At 43.6% G+C, this 25,146-nt stretch overlaps 1 protein-coding gene across 1 annotated transcript in view; it reads left to right on the top strand.

Annotated features, from left to right (window-relative positions):
• APOB (apolipoprotein B) overlaps positions 1-24,270 on the top strand; it is a 53,799-nt gene extending 29,529 nt beyond the window's left edge. Inside the window, exons 19-29 of the mRNA XM_077311671.1 lie at positions 841-1,023; positions 2,393-2,514; positions 4,058-4,268; positions 5,482-5,657; positions 6,195-6,370; positions 6,700-6,839; positions 8,016-8,389; positions 9,413-17,002; positions 18,605-18,719; positions 19,317-19,500; positions 21,073-24,270. Of these exons, the coding sequence (XP_077167786.1) occupies positions 841-1,023; positions 2,393-2,514; positions 4,058-4,268; positions 5,482-5,657; positions 6,195-6,370; positions 6,700-6,839; positions 8,016-8,389; positions 9,413-17,002; positions 18,605-18,719; positions 19,317-19,500; positions 21,073-22,695 (10,894 nt within the window). The 3' untranslated portion in view covers positions 22,696-24,270. The remainder of the gene's footprint in view (positions 1-840; positions 1,024-2,392; positions 2,515-4,057; positions 4,269-5,481; positions 5,658-6,194; positions 6,371-6,699; positions 6,840-8,015; positions 8,390-9,412; positions 17,003-18,604; positions 18,720-19,316; positions 19,501-21,072) is intronic.
• The last annotated feature ends 876 nt before the right edge of the window (positions 24,271-25,146 follow it).

Here is a 25,146-nt window from a genome sequence, read left to right as displayed (position 1 = left end):
CAGGATCAGACTTGCCTGGGTTAGCCAGGTCAGGCCTATCATTGGATGGATCCTTGGCAGCTCTTATGTTCTAAATTCTTTTTAGATCAGATTGTACAAAGAACTGGTAAATCTTGGTACGGGATTTTGGGTGCAACACAGCCTCTTAACCATATCATATTTTCTCCTCTCATCAAGACAAGATCCTTTGCCAAAGAGAAGAAAACTCAGTGCAATTAAGACATCAAGTTGCCTCAAATCCCCGTTAAGCCATGAAGTTCTTTGAGTGTGCTTGGGCTTCTCTCTCTCGATCTTTCATTTTAACCTCCCTCACAAGGTTTTTGTAAATCTAATATGCAAAAGGGAACAACCACATTCACCAGTCTGAGCTCATTGAAAGGAACATGGAATAAAAATATGACCAATAGAATTTTTGTACCCAATAACAATGGAGGAGCAGTGTCTACAAACCACGGTGGCACCAGATTCAGTGGCTCACTGAGGCTGTAATTTGTTGGTCTACACATCTGTTCCTTTCCTTGTCTTGTTGGCCATTGGAATTCCTTGCGAGATACAGCCAAGTGACTAGGACAATTTGGGTAGCAAGATGCCTTTTCTTTCCAGGAATGATCACAACATGGATGCTAATATGGAAGAGGAACATGGTGCGATCCTAGGATGAAAAGTCTGAAACTTTTTCTCGTCTTAAAAGAAAAGAAAATAGAAACCAGTTCTCAGATGCAACTGCTCTTTTGGTCAAGGCTATAATAGGCTTATTTTCACTTCCTGGTGTCAAGCAAGAGAACTAGTGCTTTATCTAATCAGATTAGACATGGAAAAATCCTTTCATTTCTTTTGCAGCAATACCTTGCATCTGGTCACCCCGACCCGAAGTGAAGTGATCCCCCCTTCGATGGAGAACAGAGAGTCCCAGACATCATGCAGGCCATTGTTTATTGGCCTGCAACTGTGCACCAAAATAGAATACACTAACGCCAGAAACTCAGAAGCAGCACCCTACTACCCTCTCACTGGGGACACCAGGTAAGGGAGACCTCAGGCACATACGCTTCCCTGTTTCTTCAAAGTAACCTGAATTATATGACTAGGCAACAACAACAACAAAATAATTCTACAACTGTGTATATCATACCAATTTAAATACACTAAAAGGGTCCCGACCCCCAGGTTGAGAACCACTGTTTTAAGGGGATGAGGGAGGGAGAGATGTGGGCTTTGTTATTTTGTTCTGTTCTGACCGGACATGTTTAACTATTATTGTAAGAATAACAATTGAGAATGATGTATCAAGGAGTACGTCATCGTCTATAAATCATTACCATCACATAACATCAATATACTATAATACGCAGACCACATAAAGTCATATCATGATTACGATTCTTACCATCATTGGCCTACAAACATGTATGAAGCTGGTATGTTTTCAATAAATCTGGGACTAACATCTCCACAACAATAAATCTAAATAGGCTCTTAGCAGCATAAAATAAGGCTGAAGAAGGCTATTTGAAATGGATGCCTGTTGGAGGATTGCATCTAGAACTTAAATATTTTTCATTTGGAGAAAATGATCGTACAGTACTATAAAACAATTTAGCACATTTCAAGGAGTTTCAGATTAATTTTATGCATATTGTGGAATACCTTACACTACATGGTGGAATAATAACATTGTACTATAATCACAGAATCCTAGAGTTAGAAGGGATGATACAGGCCATCTAGTCCAACCCCCTGCTCAATGGAGAATCAGCCTAAAGCAGGGGTGGCTGAACTGTGGCTCTCCGGATGACCATGGACTACAATTCCCATGAACCACATGCTGGCAGGAGTTCATGGGAATTGTAGTCCATGGACATCTGGAGAGCCACAATTAGGCCACCTCTGCCCTGGTGATACATACAATACATTGTTTTCAGTTGTTGTACTTTGTATATTTTGTTTGCCTCACCTACCTTTAACAAAAACTATTACTGTAAACCACTGTGAACCATAAAGAAAGGCAGGGTATAAATGTTTAAATTTTTAAAAATCACCCTTTAAAAAATGCATTTACTAATGAGGGGTCACATGAGGTTCCAGCTCCAAAAAATCAAAGATCGGGTTTCCTGGGAGAGCCAGCTCTCAACATATTGGGATCAGCAGCACCCATCACTTTCTGCCTAAGTCAGGGGTAGTCAAACTGCAGCCCTCCAGATGTCCATGGACTACAATTCTCATGAGCCCCTGCCAGCAAATGCTGACAGGGGCTCATGGGAATTATAGTCCATGGACATCTGGAGGGCCGCAGTTTGACTACCCCTGGGCCAAGTAATGTGCTTTTCACAGCCAGGATTGCATTTCACTATTACTTATGATGACAGATGACCTTTCCATTGGACATCTTTAGGTATGAAATGGAAATACGGCCATTCGGGGAAGTCACAGAATATTCTGCAAGTGCGAATTACGAACTAAAGAAAGAAGGAAAAGATCTGCTTGACACCTTGAAGTTCATTGTTCAAGCAGCAGGTAAGATGCTTTGACCTGATTGTTGCCATTTTTGCAATCTTTGGGGAAAAAGGAAGTCCAAAGTTTTTGTTTGCCAAGATCTTTGTAGAAACCATATCCCTTCAGTAACCCAAATTCAAAAGAAGAAGAGTTGGGTTTTTTAACATCCTGCTTTTCACTACCCGAACGAGCCCCCAAGCGGCTTACAAACACCTTTCCTTCTGTCCCTACATCCTGTGAGGTAGGTGGGGGTGAGAGAGCTCTAAGAGGACTGCTGTGGAAGAACAGCTCTGAGAAAACTGGGACAAGCTCATAGTCACCCAGTTGTGGCTGCATGCGGTTGAGTGGGAAATCAAACCGGCTTCTCTGGATCAGAGTCTGCCACTCTTTAACCCCCACACCATGCTGGCTCTTTTAAGCCCCATACCCCTCTGGATCAGGATGTAAATCACTGGGACATTTAGGGGTTTTGACAAAACAGACACAATGTTTAAAAGGTAGATTGGACTTAGAAGGCTGATCTGAACCAGTGGTATGAATCCAACTCCTCCGAGAAGGTTTCCTCCAACCTAAGGAGCACTTTCTTCCAACTTTTGGCTCTCCTACTGGAATAAAGAGCCACTAAAGTTGCAGAAAGACTCCTTTGTCTGGAAGGAGGCAGACCTTGCTTTGCGAAGTGGTAAGCCAAGAGCCTTTAACTGCTGCTTCCCCCATGTGGTTATTAGCAGGTGTGACTATGTCGCTAGCACAGAACTTCCATCATGCTGTCACTTCAGATTCAAGGCCCATCAGGAGAGTCAGCTCACCTGCAAAGAAACCAAGTGCTGTGTGGGTGAGCTGTACAGACAGCACACTAGTTAAAATTTGGGTTTAGAGACGGGATTCAAAGGATCATGACTTTGCTGTGGATTAAATCCCATGAATCCTTTCAACTAAGCAGAGGCACTTTCCCCAAGCAGATTCAGCCTTCTCCTAACTCAAGATTTTTAGAAGAGCATCTTGCATTAGAGAAAGGCTTCTTCCACTATAGCAGTGGTTCTCAGCCTGGGGATCAGGACACCTTTGGAGGTAGAACGCCCTTTCACAGCGGTCGTGGCAGGGCAAGCAGCTTGGCGGGGGGGGGGGGGCACCATCCATACAACAGCCTTGCATGATAGATCGAGGCAGAGCGGTCATCTGTCTGGAGCAGTGGAAAAGAGTGTGATCGGCATGGTGGGACAAGAGGCAGAACGGAACTGAGAAACCCTAAAAGAAAACCAATTTATATACAATCATGAACTATGGATCTCCACATCATTGTTCAGTTTTGGTTTAATTTCTGTGAACGAACACTTACATAATTTTATGGTTGGGGGTCACCGCAACATGAGGAACTGTATTAAAAGGTCTCGGCATTAGGAAGGTTGAGAACCACTGCACTAGAGGAAAGCACCTCTACCAGTAGAATGGATTCACGGGGTCCAGTCCTGTATTCCCTTTGGAGCAAATGTTTTCAGTTGACTATTGGGCCTTGCCTTACCCAGCAATCTGTTTGTAAACTATCATTTACCATCGACTGTTTTAGGTCTAAAAGATCATGAAGCCACACTGACCTTCCGATACAACCGAGGCAAAAAAATTTTCACCACTGACTTCCAGGTTCCCTATTACAACATTAATTTTGGTACCAGCTTCAGGACCACTGATGAGTCTACTGAGGAAAAGAAAGCACACACATTTATTTTAGACTTCAACAACATGAACATTCCTGAAGTTACCCTTGCAGGACATATCAGGTAATGGTGCCATCTTTTCTAAATTTTACAGCAGTCTTTAAGCTACGCTAATTGAAACTTTGACTGCATGCACTGCCCTTTTAGAATTTTGAAGACCTGATCTCCACCGAAATCGAAGTTACAGGAATACATCTGGTTCTCCAGCAATTGGAGATGTCTCTAGGACTTGGCTGTGGGCTCTTTATAGTGACAAATTACATGTTAGTCCAGTCATTTTCAACCTTTGGACCATGGGGGAGCCTCTGAAATAATTTTTGGGACTTCAAGGAACCCTGGAAGTGATGTCAGCTGGCCACGCCTCCCTGCCACATCCCCAGGAAGTAACTTGTCACTGGACGTGACATCACCACCTGCATTAACAGGCAGGCTCAAGGAGGACTGAGGAGAGAAGAGACAGAAGGGGGTTTAAAGCCAGAGTAGATGTGCAGGCTCCGCTCCATCCCAGGTGCAGAAACCACAAGAGAACTCAGTGGAAGGGCTGGTTCCCTAGCTTGTAGTCAGGTCAATTAAGGCAGGAGGGGAAACCCCACAGATCTCCTTCAGAGCTCTCACAGATCCCATTGAGTCCATGGACCCCTGGTTGGGTATCCCTGTATTAGTCTTCTCAAAGGCTGCCTGCCTTCCCCCTCCCTCCAGAAGCAGGGAAGCAACAGAAGACTGAAGTAGATGATACATGTGAAATTTCAGGGGCTTTAATATTCCCAACCATTACAAGAGCAGATTTAGAGTGTGGAGCTGGGGACGGAGGTGCTTCAGCCTTCCTTCCCATGCTCTTTTCCTGAGATGAAACATCTGCAGGGGGAAGGCCACATGAACCGACTGCACCCCATCCTCCCCATCCCCATGCCATGCTCATGAGCTAAACCCACTGTGTTTGGGAGAGTGAGTTCCCCAATATTACATGTGACATGAATCGAGTTGGAGAATCCCTAACCAAATCTGGGCCACACATACTGTCTAGTTGAGCCCTGAGCCCAAGCCATAGTAGCCAACCTGGATCATGCTGGCTCATGGAAATCATAGTCCATGGACAGCTGGAGAACCACAATTTGGCCTCCCCTGCCATTAATTTGTACTGGAGATCAGGAAAATAAACCTTTTGGTCACCCATTTCCCCGATACCCCCTCCATTTTGAATGCTGAAACTCTATTGTCAACCAACAGAACTATGAACAAGCAGTAATTGTGATTATAACCACCTTTGTTTTCTCAGCTACGCTGATGGAAGAGAATCAATGTTGGGAGCTGTGATCTCTATTCCTCGCCTGCTGACTCAAGCTAGACTAGAAGCATTGCTGCAAAAAGCATCTAATGGGATAACGTTTCAGATCGATTCTTCGGCCAAGACTTATGATTCCTCCATTTCAGAAAGGATTGCCCTTAGATACGGTACGGTCAGTTCTTGTCATAAAGGTCCTCCATCAACAATAAGTGACAGTCCTGTGCAAAGGGCCATCCATCAGGCGAGACCAACAACACAGTTCTGACATGGGTTCCATCCAGGGCCGGTTTCAGGTTTGGAAGGGCCCCAAGCACAGTGCTTAGGGCTCCCCTATGCCTGCTACCAAGCCCACCTTCTTCCCCAGCCAGGAATCAAAGGAAATGTGTTTGTGGGGAGTTGGCAGCAGTGGGCCCCACCATATACCCTGAGCCTGGTTATGCTGATGCTGGCTCTGGTTCTCTCCCATTCTCCCACTTGTGATGTCTTGAAGTCTGCAGAGGTATTATATGCTCTTCAGTGGTTCCACAGAAACTCATAGAATCATAGAGTTGGAAGGGGCCATACAGGCCATCTAGTCCAACCCCCTGCTCTATGCAGGATCAGCCCAAAGCATCCTAAAGCATCCAAGAAAAGTGTGTATCCAACCTTTGCTTGAAGACTGCCAGTGACTCAACGAGCTTGTTTCATTTGTCATGATTCCATAGACGATGAGAAACTTGATATCCAGTGGAATGCAGGCTCCAGTGCTGCCCTGAAGAAAATGCTGCCCAACATCCCTGTGGACTACAGTGACGTTTCAGACTCTTTCAATCAACTCCTGGACCACAAAGTAGCCTATTCAGATATGACGCTCCGACATATTTTTTCAGGTTTAATAGTGGTAAGCAGATACATTGATCATAAACATTCCTTGTATACCTCTCTTGTTTGTGTGATAACATACCTAAACGAAACCTTGGGGAAGTATATCTATTAAGAATTAGCGGGTGGAGTAGCCTAGGCTGACCTTGTCTGAGCTTGGAAGCCAAGCAGGGACACTTGGAGTGACAACCCTTTCCATTGTGGAGGGCCCTCCCTGCCCTCAGTCTGGCTGCTCCCGCCACAATTATACTCTGCTGGACCCCGCAAAACCTTAAATTAGCTCTGGTGCTACGGGCCCTGTGAATCCTTAAACCACTCCTGACTTTAACACATTCTTTAACATTACAGGCGACCAACACTTGGCTGCAACGAGCATCCCGAGATATTCCTTATGCCCAAACTCTACAAGATAAATTAAGTGGACTCAAGAACCTAAATTTTCAGAGTTTGCCCATGATCACCATTCCTGAAGAAATCTTCTTGAACAGGTAACACAAAAACTGGCAAGTTATTTGACTGTGTGTTAGTCATTTGCTGATAGCAGCCTTGTGTGGCCCTGAAACCAAATGGCATTGCAGCTACAAATGACTCAGGACATTGTTCTTAAAATGAACATGCTGGTACACACTGTCATTTAGTGCCAAAGGAAAACAGTCTAAGCCAAACAGAAGTCTGAGCTGTAGCCTGGATCCAAGGCTTCTGCATAGAAGAAATTTCCATTATGTCTCATTCCCCATAGCATCCCCCCAAAAGCCTTTGTCAGACATCAGGCAAAATCTTCAAGAACAAAAGCTTTTAACAGAGTGTATGCTGCAGAAACTTCATTAGGTTCTATTAAGTTAAATTGTAATATTTAGGAAGCTGTCTTGGGCCATGGAGACAGGCAGGCTGGAGCTAATTAATTGATTAGGATCTGCTGTAAGAAAGAGCAATTGCCCAAAGCGACCCTCTGGGGGCAATCTCATGCAACTTTTCACACTGCCCTGACTTGGATAGGTTTGGCTAGCCCAATCTTGTCAAAGCTCAGAAGCTAAGCAGGGTTAAAGGTAAAGGTAAAGGTATCCCCTGTGCAAGCACCAAGTCATGTCTGACCCTTGGGGTGACGCCCTCCAGCGTTTTCACGGCAGATTCAATATGGGGTGGTTTGCCAGTGCCTTCCCCAGTCATTACCGTTTTACCCCCCAGCAAACTGGGTACTCATTTTACCAACCTCGAAAGGATGGAAGGCTGAGTCAACCTTGAGCTGGCTGCTGGGATCAAACTCCCAACCTCATGGACAGACAGCTTCAGACAACATTTCTGCCACTTACCACTCTGCACCACAAGAGGCTCTTTATGGTTAAAAAAGCAGGATTAGCCCTGGTTAATATTTGGAGGGGAGACTGCCAAGGGATATCAGTGTCATGATGCAGAGAAAGGCAAATGGCAATCCCCCTTCGGAATTTCTCTTGCCTTGAAAACCCAGTGGGGTCTCCATAAGTTAACTGCAACTTTGTGGGGTTCAAAAAAAAGATGCTGGGCAAGATAGTCAAAACTGGTTCCACAAACTTTCTCTGGTTGCCAAAAATTTGGATCCATTCCCATGTTTTCTTGACTGCTCAGAATTACCGATTTCGGTGGGACGGCCTTTTTAACGAAAGGTGATGTTGTGTTTTGTGTTGCAGCGATGGCCAGTTCAAGTACGTTTGGAACAAGGAGAGCATTTCCATCACTGTCCCACTGCCGCTTGGTGGCAAGTCATCCAATGACCTGAGGGTGCCTGAGACTGTAAAGACACCACCGTTGGTATTGCAACAACTGGCCATCAATGTGCCATCCCAAGAGTACAGAATCCCACCGTTCACCATCCCCGAAACCTACTCGCTCCAAGTGCCTTTGCTGGGTGCCTTTGAGATCTCTTCTAATGTATACAGTAATTTCTACAACTGGTCAGCCTCTTACTCCTTGGCCAATAAGACAAAGGATACCTCTGGGCTAACAACAAGCTACCACATAAGAGCAGACTCTGCTCTGGAACTACTTTCATACAACATACAAGGTGAGAATAGACCAAAGTGCTCAAGAAATTAATGATGTATCGAACGGAAGAGCAAATTCAAAGCATATTGGTTTACTGTGTGTGTGCACAGCAGCAAACTTTTTGCCGTCAAATTAGTATCATCCTTTAGAAGCATGGCACAGACACTTTCCCTTGTTAGTTTTAAAGAAAGTATGGCTTGTCCTTGACACAAACAAGCTGGAGATTATGACATCTGAAGGCACCCTTTGTGGTAAAGGCACAGGTGTATTTATTTCCTCCACATTCATCACTGAAAATCTATACAATTTAGAAAAAAACTGATCTTGTGAACAAGCAAGGTTTGCAGATTTTTGATGACATTACTGCAGATTAGCAACTTCCTCCACAGCGTCTTTAAACCAAAGTGGTTCTGTGTAAATTGAATTACAGTCTGGTTCAAAAAGCGATTGCAATTAAACACTAATTTAAAAAACAGCGAACTCCTAGGCAGATGGACACACAATGATCTCTGAAGTCTATTCAATTAACTTCCTGGAAAGTGTCCTTAGGAGGGTACTGCCTGTCCTAGCATTGTCAGCCTATTTTAAGACTTGTTCAAGTCCATCCGATGTGCAGATTCAAGGAGAGTAAGTCCATTGAAAAACATAAGACTTACTTCCAGGTAAAAAATGCACAAAAACCAGATCGTGCTTCATGTTGCCTGCAGTAGTGGTCCCCAACCACCAGGCCGTGGCACCAGCCGCGGCTCCCTCTCCCCGCCCCCCCTCGCAGTAAAAAACGTCCCAGGCCGCAAGCTTGCTGCCCGGGAAGCTTCTTACTGCGGGAGGGGGGGAGAGGGAAGCTGGGCCGCGCGTGCATGGCATGCGTGGACGCACACTTGCCCTCCCTGCTGCTGCCGGTCCCCAGCCTCATAAAGGTTGGGGACCACTGGTCTGCAGTACAATCCCTTTGGCTCTGTGGGTTGATGCATGAAGGGGTAGCGGGGGCAAAAGCTGCTCAACCTTTTCACAACACTAAGTTTGTTTTCTTTTCTTATTTCAGGTCAGGGAGAAGCAAGCTATGACCAAAACAGGTTCACCTGCGCTTATCTCAGCTCCATGCAACACAAACTCCTCAATTCCAGTTTCAAATTCAACAGGGCAGACATGTATGGACTGACTCCCAGTACCAGAAGTACCATTTTGCTCGAGACGTCCAGTCCACTGGGTGTCCAGTTTTCCCTGTCTGCTGACCATGACTTCAAGTTCAGCAACAGCTTGTTCACTGAAAACGTAAAAGTGGAAGGGCAACTGAAAGTCGCTTCAGCTACTGCTACAACCACATACGCCCTGTCAAGCAACTTGGATCCAAACAACCGAGTGTTGGCAGGGCAATCGGATTTGAAATTTGACCTTCAGCCTACCAACAAGGATTCAAATTTTGGCCTTCTGGCTACCAACAAGATGACTGCCAGGCTAACTGGTGACACATGGACAATCACATCCATCTCGGATTTGCAGGAGGGATTCCTGACAAACACGGCTTCCTTGAAGTATGAAAACAGCCAGCTGGAGTTGACATCGGAGACAAGGGGCAGCGAAAGAATCTTTGCCCCTCTTAACAAGTTTGACTTAGCCATTTCCAAGCAAGGGGCTTCATTTCGCTCCGAGTACCAGGCTGTTTACCTACGGAACCGATACTATACCTTGTTGTTGGGCTCCATTAATAGCCAAGGCCTTGAGCTGAACGCTGACGTTTCTGCAAGCGGTGAACGAAACAAAGCCGCTCATAAATGCTCGCTAACTGTGAACAGGAATGGCTTGGCTAGCAGCGCCACCACAAACGTGCTGTTCAGTCCACTAACGTTGGAGAATAAAATGAGTGCCCAGGTCGGCACTGAGGGAACCTCCCTGGCAATGAATGCCCTTGGACGCTTTGGGAAACACAACGTAAAATTTGACCTGGACGGAAGAGCGGCTCTCACAGAAATAACGCTCGGAAGTGTCTATCAAAGCAGCCTTTGGGATGCAGATGGCAAGGACGTCTTCAACTTCAGGGTGAATAAAGAAGGGCTCAAGTTTTCAAATAGCTTGATGGGCTCCTACCGAGAAATGAAGCTTGAACACACTCACAGCCTGAACATTGCAGGCCTGTCGCTGACCTACTCGTCAAACTTAGACAACGCCATCAGCCCAGACAAATTCCATAAGCATCATTTTGACTTCCAGCTGCAACCCTACACTCTCATGGCCAGCATGAGCAACAACGTCAAGTACGGCAACGCCGACTTAGCCAACGTCGCTCAGTTGCAGCTCAAACCGCTGAAGATAAACTTCGACGGCAATGTAAAAGGTGCTTATGGAGCCGATGAAGTGAAGCACACCTATGCCTTCACATATGCTGACCTCGCAGCAAACCTGAAGACGGACACAGTCGGGAGCATTCAAGGTGCAGCTCTTACCCACCGGGTTAATCTGGATGTCGCAGGACTCTCCTCTTCCGTCAGTGTCAACACCAACTGCGACTCCAAATCCTTGAGATTTTCCAACGTCATACGATCTCTTGTGGCCCCATTTACAGTCACTATCGACATGCATACTAATGGGGATGGAAGTCTTTTGGTCATGGGAGATCATACAGGACAGCTGTACAACAAATTCCTGTTCAAAGCAGAACCTCTTGCTTTTGCCATTTCTCATGATTACAGGGGATCCACCACGCACAGCTTGAATTCAGGGAAGATATACCGTACGCTGCTTGACAACAAAGCCAATATCCTTTTTACTCCATCTGAACAAAGAAGTAACTGGAAATTGAAGACTGAGCTGAATGATAAGGTATACACACATGAACTTAGCGCTGTCAATGACGCTGAACAGATAGGTGTAGAAATGAGTGGACAAACTTTAGTAGACCTTTCTGTGCTGGACTTCCCTATTAGGATGCCGTTTGGGCCTTCTCAGAGAATCAGTCTCATTGATAAGTTGGATCTAAGAGAATTTGCAGCTAGCCCTCAAGAATTCAGTCTCGCTCTTTCTGTGAAGTATGATAAGAACACAGATGTACATGTCATCAATCTGCCATTCTTGGAAAATCTACCGGCTTATTTTGAGAAAATCAGACATTCCATTTTATCTGCACTAAAGTCTATCCAGAAGACCCTGAAGAGCATAAATATTGATCAGCAAGTAAGAAAATACAGGGCAGCATTAGATAAGTTCCCCCAGAAAGTTAATGACTATGTGACTGCTTTTAATTTAGAAAGCAAAGTGAATAACCTAAAAGAGAAACTGGATGCTTTTATAAGGGATTATAACATAGGAGTGGATGACCTTCATCTTGCTTTGGAAAATGCCAAGAATAATTTTCAGAAAGTATTGGCCCAGCTGCAAACTCTCCTGATAGAAGCTGAAAAGTATATGAAAGAAAACTCTGATCTGTATAACCTGAGAGCAGCTGTTGCACAACTTATAGAAAGAATTGTTGAAAAAATGAAAGTTATCGATAGACGATACCAAATCAGTGCCAAAACAATTGACACGATTCAGCAGCTACAAACAGCCATCTCTCAGTTTGATGCCAGAAACATTGGAAGCAGCGCTGAAGCTTGGGTGCAGAATATGGATGCTAAGTATAAAATCAGAGCTCAGGTGCAAGATAAACTGGATGAACTCAAGAGCCAGATTGAAAGCATCGATGTCACTCGTATTGCGGATCATTTGAAACATCAGATTGAGACATTTGACCTCAGACTTGTTATTGAAAGACTACAGGTGTCCTACCCAGTTCAAAAACTAAACCAAATTCTTGAACAAATCAAAGATATTCTTATCAATTTTATAGAGGATTATGAGATACCTGAGAAGATCAATGTACTCCGAGGTAAAATCCATGAGCTGATCGTAAACTATAAAGTGGATCAACAGGCCAGAGTTCTAATGGACAAACTTGTAGAGCTTTCTAACCAACATAAAGTAAGAGAAACAGTTCAAAAATTAACCCTCTCGTTGAAGAAGCTTGACATAAAGATATTCTTCAATCAAATAATGAGATCAATTGATGATGCTGTGAACTGGCTCCAAACATTTGATTACCAAAGTTTGGTGGGTGAAGTCAACGCATTTCTCGATGCTATTATCAAGAAACTAAAGCATTTTGATTACAACAAGTTTGTAGATGAAACCAACCACAAAATCCAGGAAATAACACAGAAGATCAATGAGGAAATCAGAGCTTTAGAACTGCCACAGAAAGTAGAAGCTGCAAAACAATATATCAGAGAGGTCGCTGTTGCGGTTTCCCAGTATGCAGAGAAATTGAAAAACACTAGACTTGCAATAATATTTAACTGGTTCAATGATCTTCTAAGCTCTACAGCATTAAGTGAGCTTAAAACAAAAATTCGTGATTATCTGACAGATGTCCGGACTAGAATTTATCAGATGGATATCCCAAAGGAATGCCAGAGGTATCTTGAGAAGACAAGCCAGTTGTACAACACAATAGTCAATTACATCGTCCATCAATGGCATGCTGTCTCAAAGAAGATTACTCACTTTGCTGAACGATATGAGATTAAAAACATCGCTGATAATTTGAATCAGTTTGTTGAATCTGGTTTTATAGTCCCTGAAATCAGAATAGGTATCATCAACATACCTGCCTTTGAAGTCAGCCTCCGGGCCCTACGGGAAGCAACCTTCCAAACACCAGATTTTATTATTCCTCTAACAAACTTGCGTGTCCCCTCATATCAGATAAACTTCAAGAACTTAAAAGAAATCAGAATCCCAGTCCGATTTACTACACCTGAATTTACAATATTAAATACCTTGAAGATTCCTTCTTATACAATTGATTTGAATGAAATCAAAGTGAAGATTGTGAAGACCATTGATCAAATCATTTCAAGTGACTTTCAGTTGCCAGCAGCTGATGCGTATTTCAAAGACCTAAGGATGAATGACATGCCATTTTCTGACTTTTCTTTCCCAGAAATGAATTTGCCTGAGTTCCAAGTACCTGAATTCATGATCCCAAAGCTTAATCTCAATGAATTCCAGTTCCCAGATATACAGATACCAGAATTCCAGCTGCCACATATTCCACACACTGTGATTGTCCCGGCATTTGGCCAACTGTCTGGGACTTTCCGAGCAGCCTCTCCCTTCTTTACACTGACCACTAACGTTGGCTTTCAAAATACCACAACCTTTGACCACAGTCCAGAATTTGTGGCCTCCGCTTCCGCTCTTGCAACATCCAAATTCGATTATCTGTCTTTTACCATAGTGGCAGATGCTCGTCTCTCAGCGCCCGAGATGAAACAGCTCATCTTCAAAGAGACCCTGAAGCTCTCCCACTTGTATCTGAAAGCTGATCACAATAGTGAAATCGCATTTCTGAGGACTTCTGCTCAAGGTAATGCTGAGACGACGGTGAGCCTACGCACCACCATAAACGCTGTAGAACTGCACAACAAATTAACAGTCGCCCTGCAAAGGAAGGTTTCCATGGAGAGCAAATCAATATATACACACAGGTTAAATATCCCCAATGCCTATTTCACTAGCCAAGCTGAACTAAGCAATGAAATGAAAACAGAGTTGGAAGCAGGGCGTGTAATAGTTACCTCCATTGGTAAAGGGAACTGGAAATGGAATGCTCTTGATTACTCGGATGAAGGAACCCATGACTCAAGTGTCAGTTTCACCATAGGGGGACCTGTAGCTGCACTCGTGGCTGAAAACAGGGTGAATGATAAGTACTTGAAAGTCAACCAGAGATTGCAGTATGAATATCACTTACCAAGCGTTGCAAGCCTTCAGGTTGCATCTACGGTAGAATCTCCACAACTGGGGCACAGTGTCTTAAATATATATGGCTCGGGAGACCTGACAAAGATGAAAACTGAACTAACGGCCTCACACAATTTGAAACTAAATGGACGTATCTCTGGAACAATAAGAAACAACATGGACTTCTTGTTGCAGCCCTTTGAAATCCGAGCATCAACAGAAAATGAAGGGAATGTAAAAGTTAGCTTCCCACTGACACTGATTGGCAAAATTGACTTCCGGAACAACTATGGCTTGACATTGAGTCCTTCAAGTCAACATGTCAGCTGGGCGGCTGATAGCAGATTTAACCAGTACAGATATGCCCATAACATCTCTGCTGCTAATGATGCCGATAGCATAGAAGCTTCGGTGTCAATGAGCGGTGATGCTAACCTGGACTTCCTGACTATCGCAGTCTCCATTCCAGAAGTCTCTGTCCCATACACGGAGGTCAGAACACCACGGGTAGTACGCTATTCACTCTGGGAGCAAACAGGCCTGAAGAATTTCCTGAAGACTACGAAGCAATCATTTGATTTAAACGTGAAAGCTCAGTACAGAAAGAACAAGGCCATGCACTCGTTTGTAATTCCTTTAGATGGCATGCAGAGAGCACTCCAGGAATACATTGTGACGTTCAACAAACATTTTGAAAAAGGCAGGGATGATGCTTTAGTTTTCCTTACGGACTCCTATAACCGAGCCAAGACAAAGTTTGACCAGTACAAAGTGGATACTTCCCTTGACAATCTTCCACGAACCTTCAGGATTCCAGGCTACACCATCCCAGTGGTCAACATTGAGGTCTCTCCTTTCACAGCTGAACTCCCAACTTTTGGCTATGTGATCCCCAAAGAAATGAGTACTCCAAGTTTCACTATGCCACTTGTTGGGTTTTCAGTGCCATCGTATACGTTAGTGCTCCCATCGCTAGAACTACCTGTCCTGCATATCCCCCAAGGCCTGCGGACACTTAAGCTTCCCACCTATCGAGCACACAGACCACTGAACAGAATTTACATTCCAGCCTTGGGAAATATAACTTATGATTTTTCATTTAAATCCAGTGTGATTACTCTGAATACAAACGCCGGGCTTTTCAACCAATCCGATCTCGTTGGTCGCTTAAGTTCATCATCCACTTCTGTGATCAGCGCACTACAGTATAAACTGGATGGAACAACTAGTCTCACAAGACAAAGGGGGCTCAAGCTTGCAACAGCATTATCAGTCAACAATAAATTTATACAGGGAAACCATGACAGCACTATCAGTCTCACGAGGAGAAACATAGAAGCATCAGTGACAACAGCATCAAAAATTAACACGCCAAATTTCAAACTAAATTTTGGACAAGAGCTTAGGGGAAACACAAAGTCTAAGCCTATCATCTCTTCAACTATAAATGTAAATTACATTTTGGACTTACCCGCCTTTGGCACTACTGCTAAAGGAGCAATTAACAACAAGTACACCCTAGAAAGCATAATATCTGACATTGCTGTAGAAACTTCAACCAACGGTTTCATAGATGGAGTATTTGACAAGGTAAACCCATTTTCTGGAAAGCTGCTTTTGGAAGGAAATGCTTTCTTAAATGCTAAAGGAGTTCGTTCTGGTGTCAACTTTGAGTCTAGCTCCAGAGTTGCTGAAAGCATTCTTAACATCAATGATAATATTGCTGTGGAAGCATCGGGCCATCGTATTTATGTGGTACTGGAAGACAACAAAGAATACACTCTTATGTTTAATCCATTTATCAGAACTACAGGAAAGTATATCTGCAAATTAACTTCAGAAGCAACTCCTGGGAGTGTGACAACAGCCCTTCAGATTGATAATAATATTCTGCCTCTGACTTCATTTAATCAAGTTCTTTCAATGTCTGTCAATACTGAACATGAGAAAATTGTTTGGAAGGGTGAAAAACAGATTTACGATCTGATACTTGGTCACAACTTGCAGTTAGCAAATACCAGAACAGAAGCTCAGTTTGATCTATCTGGATCTTTAGGCGGAAATTTGGAATTCCTGAAATATAGAGTCCTCCCAGTTTATGACAGGAGCTTATGGGATATCCTGGAATTAGATCTCACCACTAGGCCTGAGGAGAGGCAATATCTAAATATGTCAACTAACGTACTATACACGAAAAATGAAGATTGGTATTTGTTCCCTCTAAATGTGAACCGATTGGCTGATGGAGTTACATTTACAATTCCAGAAATAGAACTGAAAGTTCAAAATCCTGTAATCACCATTCCAGAATTTTATGTTCCTTTTACTACTCTGCATGTTCCCTCTTATACCATTGACCTGCGTGAAATAAAGGTTCCTGAAAAGCTGAGCACCATGCCCTTTGACATTGGATTCCCTTCACTGCCAAAGATACGGTTTCCACAGTTGGATATACTAACCAGCTACATTGATGCAGAAGGAAATAGACATCCCTACCTTGAACTGACTGTACCTGAGTATCTTTTGACTATGACCCAATTTACTCTTCCAACCACCATTTCTATTGGGGATAAAATTGTGGATTTGAATGCTATTGCCAACAAAATAGCTGACTTTGATCTGCCGACAATAACCATTCCTGAGCAGCAGATTGAAATTCCACCTTTCAAACTTGCTTTGCCTGCGGGGATTTATCTCCCAAAATTTGGAACTTTGAGTAGTTCTTTCAGAGTTGCTTCCCCAGTGTACAGCTTCACCGGGAATGTGGGCTTAAAAAACAATGAAGATTCTTTTGAACGTTCCATTGATTTCACTGCCAATTCACCTCTGCAGTTTCTGGAGTATGACCTAGATGGTAAGATCATGTTTTTCCCAAGTTACAATTTCAGTCTTGGGGTGGGCGTACTTCAGATGAAACATGTTATGCCAAATGGTTAATTTAAATCTGACTATTGCAGAAGGAAATTTTTGAATGGGAAATCTGAAGTATGGGCGGATTCTCGTTGAATGGAGATTTTTTTAGAAGTCGTTTCTATCTCGATGATAATCCGTCTTGTTAGCTAGATGGTAATAATACAGTAAATACTATAGTACTCTAGAATCAGAGTCTAGTAGCACCTTTAAGACCAACAAAGATTTATTCAAGGCGTGAGCTTTGCTGTAGGATCCGGGGTTGTGGGCTCCCTGTCCCCCAGGAATTGTCCAGGCTATTTCAAATCATTAATGGATCTTTTTATTTCTTCATTTTATAATAATTCAAAACTTTGTGAATAATCAAAAATCATAAATCACAACCATGATTTATGATTTTGGATGATTTACAAAGTTTTGAATTATTATAAAATGAAGAAATAAAAAGATCCATTACTGACTTGAAATAGCCTGGACAATTCCTATACATTTTGTTTGGACTGGAGTTACCAAAAGGAATTGACGGTTCATTTGTAGTCCCTGTCCCCCAGACATCCTTCCAGAACAGAGTCTGGGGGGCAGGGAGCCAATAACCCCTGATCCTACAGCAAAGCTTATGCCTTGAATAAATCTTTGTTGGTCTTAAATGCCTCCTGCATTGTTACGTGGTAATGCATCAATGTTACAGCATTTTTAAATTTAAAAATTAACACATTCACATTGCTATGGAGAAATACCACAATGCTAAAGCATTCCTGCCCCCCTTTGGGATTGGTGTTGTTTTGGTCTCTATTTATGTTCTGGTAGATTTGTGAGAGGCTGGACATGATGACTGGACCCCAAAGAGTGATTGTGTGTAAACAGTAAGGCATAAAAACAAAGAGCACAGATGCCAAGCTGATTGGGAAACAGCTGCTTAATTACACACACACCCTCTTTCCCTGTTCATTCCCCACAACCAGAAAACACAAACAGGACACTTTGGGGGACATTATATTTTAACTTAGGCACCTTTGCAGTCTCGTAGAAATGTGGATCATGCCATCTTTAAAAAAAATTATTGAGCAGGAAATGGAGAGGGGAGGGCGGGTGCAAGGGTGGGCAAAATGCTACAGGGACTGTGCATTTCTCACTCCACACAGGCTTGCCCCTGGTTGCTCCCTGATATGAAACGCAACACTAGGTGGCAAATCCAGGTTTGGTGATTTCTCTCATCTGGGCAAATCTGGCCAAAACTCGAGCCTGCCCCCACACAGCCTCGGGTTGCTGGCAACGTCATGTGGTAGCAGCACTAAAACCTGCCAGCACCCAGAGGCTGTCCAGAGGCACATTCCTCGTGCGGAATTGGTCGCAGTCTCTCTAAGTGTCAGAACAAACACTTTGACCTCTAAGAAAAATCTTTGGCAAAAAAACCATCAAATTTTGTGTAGCTTTGGTATAAAGGGAATTTACATTAATGGAGTCAGGAGGTTAAGCATCTGAATGCACTCTGTATTTCTCCAGTCTTACAACTTTGTTTCACCAGTCTTAAATCTTTCCCTTCTAGCTTTGACCACCTCCACTTACAAAAATGGCCTCTTCACAGAAGTGACTCAAGGCACCTTCTCCCACCGTGACCTGAGTGCAGATTATAAATCTCTTTTCAAAATGCAAGGACTCAGGTAATGATTTCTTTTCTCGAACATTTCAGTAAAGCAAGCCATGCACCATGTGCAGAAGTCCGGTTGCAGTACACTTCTTTGCCTACCGCGGGCTTCGTGTTGCCTCTCACTTGATAGACCAAGCAGTCATAACTGAGTATGGTCTCAGTAGTATTCTGTGGATTTCAAAATCTCCTTGTTACTTAGCAGGGAAGAAATTAACCTGGCTTTTTCATGGTGCCAATGTTTGACTCTATACTCTACTCACACATAATAACATTGGTGTATTAGGCTCTTAAATAGAATTTTAAAATTAGGTGTTCAACAGTACAATTCTAAACAAAATTACACCCTTCTAAATCCATTGAGTCTGGTAACAGAATCTGGTTTTGACTGCTTCATGAAAGTACAGAAAAATCCCAGCCTTATCCCATTGCCTTTCTCTATCTAACAGCCTAAAGCCAACCAGATCCTGTTTCACTCAATAAGTATCATATATTAATCCTTAAAAAACAACACCAGCAAGTCTTCTGTGATATGCAGGCACTGAAGGACAGCTTTGCTTGTCCCTGCTAGTAATTAATTAACCTCTTCTGTGATTGTTTCTGGCTGCTTTAGCATCCCCAACTACAGAGCTTCTCTGGACATCGTCAGCCCAACCTTTACTGATGCCCAAGTGCGTTATGAAGGTCAGAGCTCAGGAATTCATTCTTCATTGTCTTCATCTTCTGCTGGCACTCTTGGCTTTGTTGTCAACAAGGAGTCTGATACCATCAAGGGAAAACTTTTCTACCGAACGCAGGTAGGCCAGATGGAAATCATTATATGGGGGGCAGGGTGTAAATTGTCATTTGCTTATTAATAATGGGGGATGGATGGAGAACAACAAGTGAATTACAGGGGCTTTCACAAAGCTGATGCTAATTGAGCCTTGCTACCCTGTAGCAAGGGCATGTGAACAGGGAGTCCAGGCTGCATCATGGTCAGGCAAACCTATCCCCTGTCAAAGCCTTCCTTTTTCCTATGTAATCACTGCTCTGCTTCTCTGGAACTTCCCCTTAACACCCTGCCTCAGCTGCAGAGACAAATCTTAGGAAGGCCTGCTGAGGTTTGAAGTTGGATCTTTAAACATTGTTTCTACCTTATTCCATATTTCGGCCTAACAGAGGTGGCCAAACTGTGGCTCTACAGATCAGGGGTAGTCAACCTGTGGCCCTCCAGATGTTCATGGACTACAATTCCCATGACTACAATTCTCATGGGAATTGTAGTCCATGAACATCTGGAGGACCACAGGTTGACTACCCCTGCTACAGATGTCCATGGACACTGGAAGAGCCACAGTTTGGCCAACCCTGGTCCTAATACAAGGTATTTACTGTGACTGTAGATTATTGAGAAGCCACTGGCATTATTTTCTATTCACCTATGTTTATTTGTTTAATTTGAGAAAAAGTGTGAGTTGCCTCATTCAAAAGGCTTAGGCAGATAAATGGACACAGAATATGTAAGAAAATATGTATCCATGTTTGTGTGCATGGGCATTTGGGTTGCAGCACTAAAGCAGAATTCACTTCCTTGAAGAAGGGATGCTACTCCCCAGGTGGGACCATAGGATCCGCTGGTATTAGAGCTCATCTCCAGGTGACAGAGATCTGATCCCCTGGAGAAAATGGCTACTCTGGAGACTGGACTCCATAGCATTATACTCCACTGAGGTCCCTCCCCACCCCAAATCCGACCCACTCCCAGCTCAAACCCCAAAGTCTCCATATATTTCTCAACCCAGAGCTGGCCTGCCTAACTGCCAGCCCTCAGGTGGGATCTGAGGATCCCCTGGAATTATAGCTCATCTGCAAACCACAGAGATCAGTTCCCATGGAGAAAATGGCTGCTTTGGAGGATGGACCATAGCAATTTACTCCACTGAGGTTCCTTCCCACCCCAGATGCCACCCACTCCCAGCTCCAACCCCAAAGTCTCCAGGTATTTCCCAACCCAGAGTTGGCAACCCTACCTTGCAGTAATGCGGGCAGTCAACCTGTATTCTAGGGGCTGGTTCATTGAGATAAGCCTCACCTTAAGAACCAAGGGCTAAGAAACAAGCCCTTTGGCTGTTGTCCCCCAGCATGTGCCCAAGAGCCCAAATGCCAACTGGGAGAGGAGAACAAACTCCACTCTGATGTAACTCAGCTAATATGAATAGAAAGGCAACTTTTAACCCAAGTCCAAATCAAATGGTTTTGACCCAGCCCATTTAATTCAACTGAGTGTAGATTACATATATTTCACTTGTAAGCTTATTAGAAAGCAAATGTCATTGGGGGAATGGAACAGGAAATAGCCATTTCTAAATGTGTTTACATTTTTTCAGTCTAACCCTCTCGATGATGTTGACATTGTGAAAAGTGAGATATCCTTCAAGCACCCCGAGTTTGTTCGCCTCAAAGCCAACTGGGAAGAGGATGGTGCCAAGGACTTGCTCCTCAGCATTAAAAAGAAGGTACCCAAAATGGTTGCTGCGGTGTATAACAGCGTTAATAAGTATCATCACCAGCATATGGGGATGGACATCGACACTACTGGTTTGAAGCTGAAGGAGAAACTGCTAAATAATGTTGACGAAGCCTATCAAGAAACTTTAAATAGTATCAGCGAACTTGAACAGCGGGCTACTGCAAAGTATGAAGACATGAGGATAAAAACCAGAAAGCTGTATCAAAAAGCAGCAGACCAAGCTGCCCAACTGGACTACGACCAAATAAGAACCACAGTTTTTGATTCCATAATGGATATAATACAGGAGTACCAGAAAAGGATCAAGCGCCTTATTGACTCTGCCATTGAATTTTTGAAGGAAACCAAGTTCCAGATCCCAGGACTGGCTGAGAAGCACACTGGTGAAGAACTTCTTTTGATGGCCACCAGAAAATTAGCAATATTTATAGACCTCTTAATTTCAGGGGTGCAAAGAAAATTTGATGTTTTGATTACGTATGTCAGTGAGTTAGAGTTTAAAATGCCCACTTCCAGCCAGATCATCAGAGGTTCTGATATACTCAATGAAATTAAAGGATTCCTAACACACATACAAATGAAAGTCAGTCAGATATTTGTTGGACTTCAAGAAATTGACTTTGCAGAAAAGTTAAGGGCTCTGAAAGGATTAGTTCAACATAGCTCTCAAAAGGCAGAAGAGCTTATCAGAAATTTGCAGTCCAAAAACTATGAATATATTACAGTCCAGGCCAAATTATTATTCACAAACACCACAGAAAAACTGAAGAATTTTGCAGAGGATATGAAATACCTGCTTCCTCGTTATAGTAACATCCTCCAGAATACCTGGCAGAGCATCATCTCAAGGCTAAAAGAATTTCTACAGCATCTGAAGGACCTGTCGCAGAAATATGTGGGCCAAGGTTTAGACATGGTGGTAGATTGGCTGCAGTATCTTCTTGATAATGCAGTGGAGAAGAACGCCTCATACATCGGTGTCGCTTCTGACTTCCTGTTACGTGTCATGGATCAAGGGCAAGAGTTCGCAAAATACTACGGAAATGTCACCGAATTTGCCGAGTCTGCTCATGAGAAGATCCTGCATTGGTCAGAGATGGTTAAGAGAAGTGCTGCTGAACAAAGCCAGGAGGTCAAAGCAAAGGTTCAGGAAGCCTATGAGATCTTTAGCAGGTCCCGTGAAAGACTGATCACCGAAACCCAAAAATTGATCGACCTGGCCATAGAAAATTATGCTGCCTTCCTCCAATACCTCAAAGAGCTTCTTGACCGGCTCGAGCAAACAACAGCCAATACTCTGAGAGCCTATGTGTCTGTTCAACAGGGAGAGCTCAGAATTGACATCCCAAAGCCATTCGACTGGGAGTTCATTTTTGGCATGCCCCCATCTAGTGAGGAAGATTTCAGGAATCAAGAAAGATCAACCCAAGATTCGGTGAGGCAAGAGCATCAAGCAGTTGGACAAACTGCAGAGGATTAATCAACAGCAGGGCTGCCCAGCAGACCAAGGAAAGTGTATAGGGGCGTGCCCAATCTTGAGCACACAAATAGAAGGTAAAGATCGTGCAAGTTCTTGTCTTGCCATATTTAAAGCCAACAGCAACTGTCCTTTTTTTTTTCTCTTTTCTTTTTGGAACATCCCAAAACTATTCTCCGGGGTGGTATTTGTGAATGAGAGGTGAAGAAATCTGCAGGTTAGCTTAATGCTCTGAAAAAGCTAATAAATGAGTTCTCTATGACATTCCCGTGTCCTTTATTAAAAACCCGTTTTCTTTTAGGTCATAGATCGTGACACAGTGTTGGTTAGAGCAAACAGGAGGTCTTAGCTGTGGCTGGATTCAGAGGCTATAGGGTCAGTTCGCTGTCAGGCAATATGTTTTGTGACAAGTTTCAGTGCAAGTTCAGAAGTGTATGGATTAAGGAGCAGCCTAGAATGGAAAGGTGATCATAGATCCACTGAAGGACCACCTGTGGATTACAAATAATTTTTTGAATGAAGAAGAAGAAGAAGAGTTGGTTCTTATATGCTGCTTTTTCCTACCCGAAGGAGTCTCAAAGCGGCTTACAGTCACCTTCCCTTTCCTCTCCCCACAACATGTGGGGTGGGTGAGGCTGACAGAGCCCTGATATCACTGCTCAGTCAGACCAGCTTTATCAGTGTTGTGGCGAGCCCAAGGTCACCCAGCTGGTTGCATGTGGGGGAGCGCAGCATCGAACCTGGCATGCCAGATTAGAAGTCTGCACTCCTAACCACTACACCAAACTGGCTCTCAGTGAACTAAGTAGTAAGCATAGCCAAACCCTTATGCATCAATTTAGGAGGGAAATAAGTTAGAGAGTAATAGCTGAGTTGGAATCTGTACATGGCACAACCCCCCTCCCCAGTTGACAAGAGCAAAGCTCTTTGCAAATTATTTCCTTTGCAAGGAGAACAGAACACTACCTTTCCAGCCAGAAATTAGCCTCTAGCCAAAACAAACCAAGACGCGACCATTTTGTTTTCTTTCGAATGAAATCGGTATTTTCTGATCTTCTCAAGAGTTCCTCCTCCTTTCTTTTGTCACTGTCATACATTTCTTTTTGATCCAGTCCAAGGTCAAACTGAGGCCAAGGTCATCACTGTCTTGTTTGGAAGGACTCTCCTCCGCTAATGCATTTCCTGTGTTGGTGTTGGGCGATGGGGGTAGGATGGGGGCAGGAGAGGATGGTCACGAGATGCAGTGTCTCTTGCTACTGGAGGAGTATAACAGTCTAACCTAGCCCTCCCAAGCTCAGCTACTGAAGTCACACAAAGCTCAGCTTGGACCAGATGCTAACAAGGCCACGATTAGTTAGATATTGAATCTTCTGTGTCTGAGAGCATCATATCTAGGCTTACTAATTTATTTGGTTTTATACTTAGCTGTTAGGATGCGATGTACATACTAGGAAAAGGAGCGGAAGGGTTCGAAATAATGGGGCTTTTCCCATTTCTTTATCAAAATAAACTCATTTTTGCAATGTCACGAGCCATTTTGTATGTATGTGTCTTTTAATTAAACTATTCATTCTGGGAGCTTCTGTATTTCTTTTTTCTATTCTGTTCATTGGAGGCCTAGGATTAGTTCTGTGGATGGTGCTCTGCATTGTGTGCTTTTTGTTTGTCTTGCATTGGATATAGATTAGGTTTTCAGCTCATCTCCAGACTACAATTATTTGTTCCCCTGGAGAAAATGGAGGCTTAGAAGTACGGACTCTATTGCATTGTACCCCACTGAGGTTCCTGTCCTCACCATGCTCCACCCCCCCCCCAAAAAAAAATCACCATGAGTTTCCCAACTTGGAGTTAGCAACCTTGCCACCTCCCGCCCCCTACTGGAGGCCAGAGGGATCTGATAATTGTAAATTCTGTAATTACAACCAATCTCCATACTGCAGGGATCAGTTCTTTTCGAAAAAATGACTGCTTTGGTGGGTGGACTCTATTGCATTATACCCCACTGAGATTCCTGTCTTCCCTAGGCTCCACCGGCAAATCTCCAAGCATTCCCCACCCTAGAGAAGTCAAGGCTAGGTGAATCTCCGGTGATAGAAATAATTTCCATCTGTAGAATGTGACTTCCACACCTCCTCCCTTCCTGCTGCAGTCCAAATGCTGTCTCTGGAGGACAAGATTCTCCTGGGAACAGCATAAAGGGGGGGGGGGAGTCAGATTAAAATGTATTATTTCTTCATAACATCCTCAGATAATCTAATCCTTACTGAAACATGGATCATTATTTTTTAAATCTTGAATCCAGATGACTCTGGCCATTCTCCTGTGGAAGGGAATTCCAGACTTTGGGAGAAATAATCCCCTCTTTGCACATTCTTACATCCCTCCCTTCCAAAATGTGTCAATGGAGGGCATTCTTGATTCATGACCTTGGTACACCCTCCGTTCTTAGCTTTG

The sequence above is a fragment of the Paroedura picta genome, chromosome 1 (assembly GCF_049243985.1).
Source record: "Paroedura picta isolate Pp20150507F chromosome 1, Ppicta_v3.0, whole genome shotgun sequence".
Classification (NCBI taxonomy): Eukaryota; Metazoa; Chordata; class Lepidosauria; order Squamata; family Gekkonidae; genus Paroedura; species Paroedura picta.
Note: the sequence above shows the minus strand (reverse complement) of the source record. Positions and strands in the feature narration are given on the sequence as shown.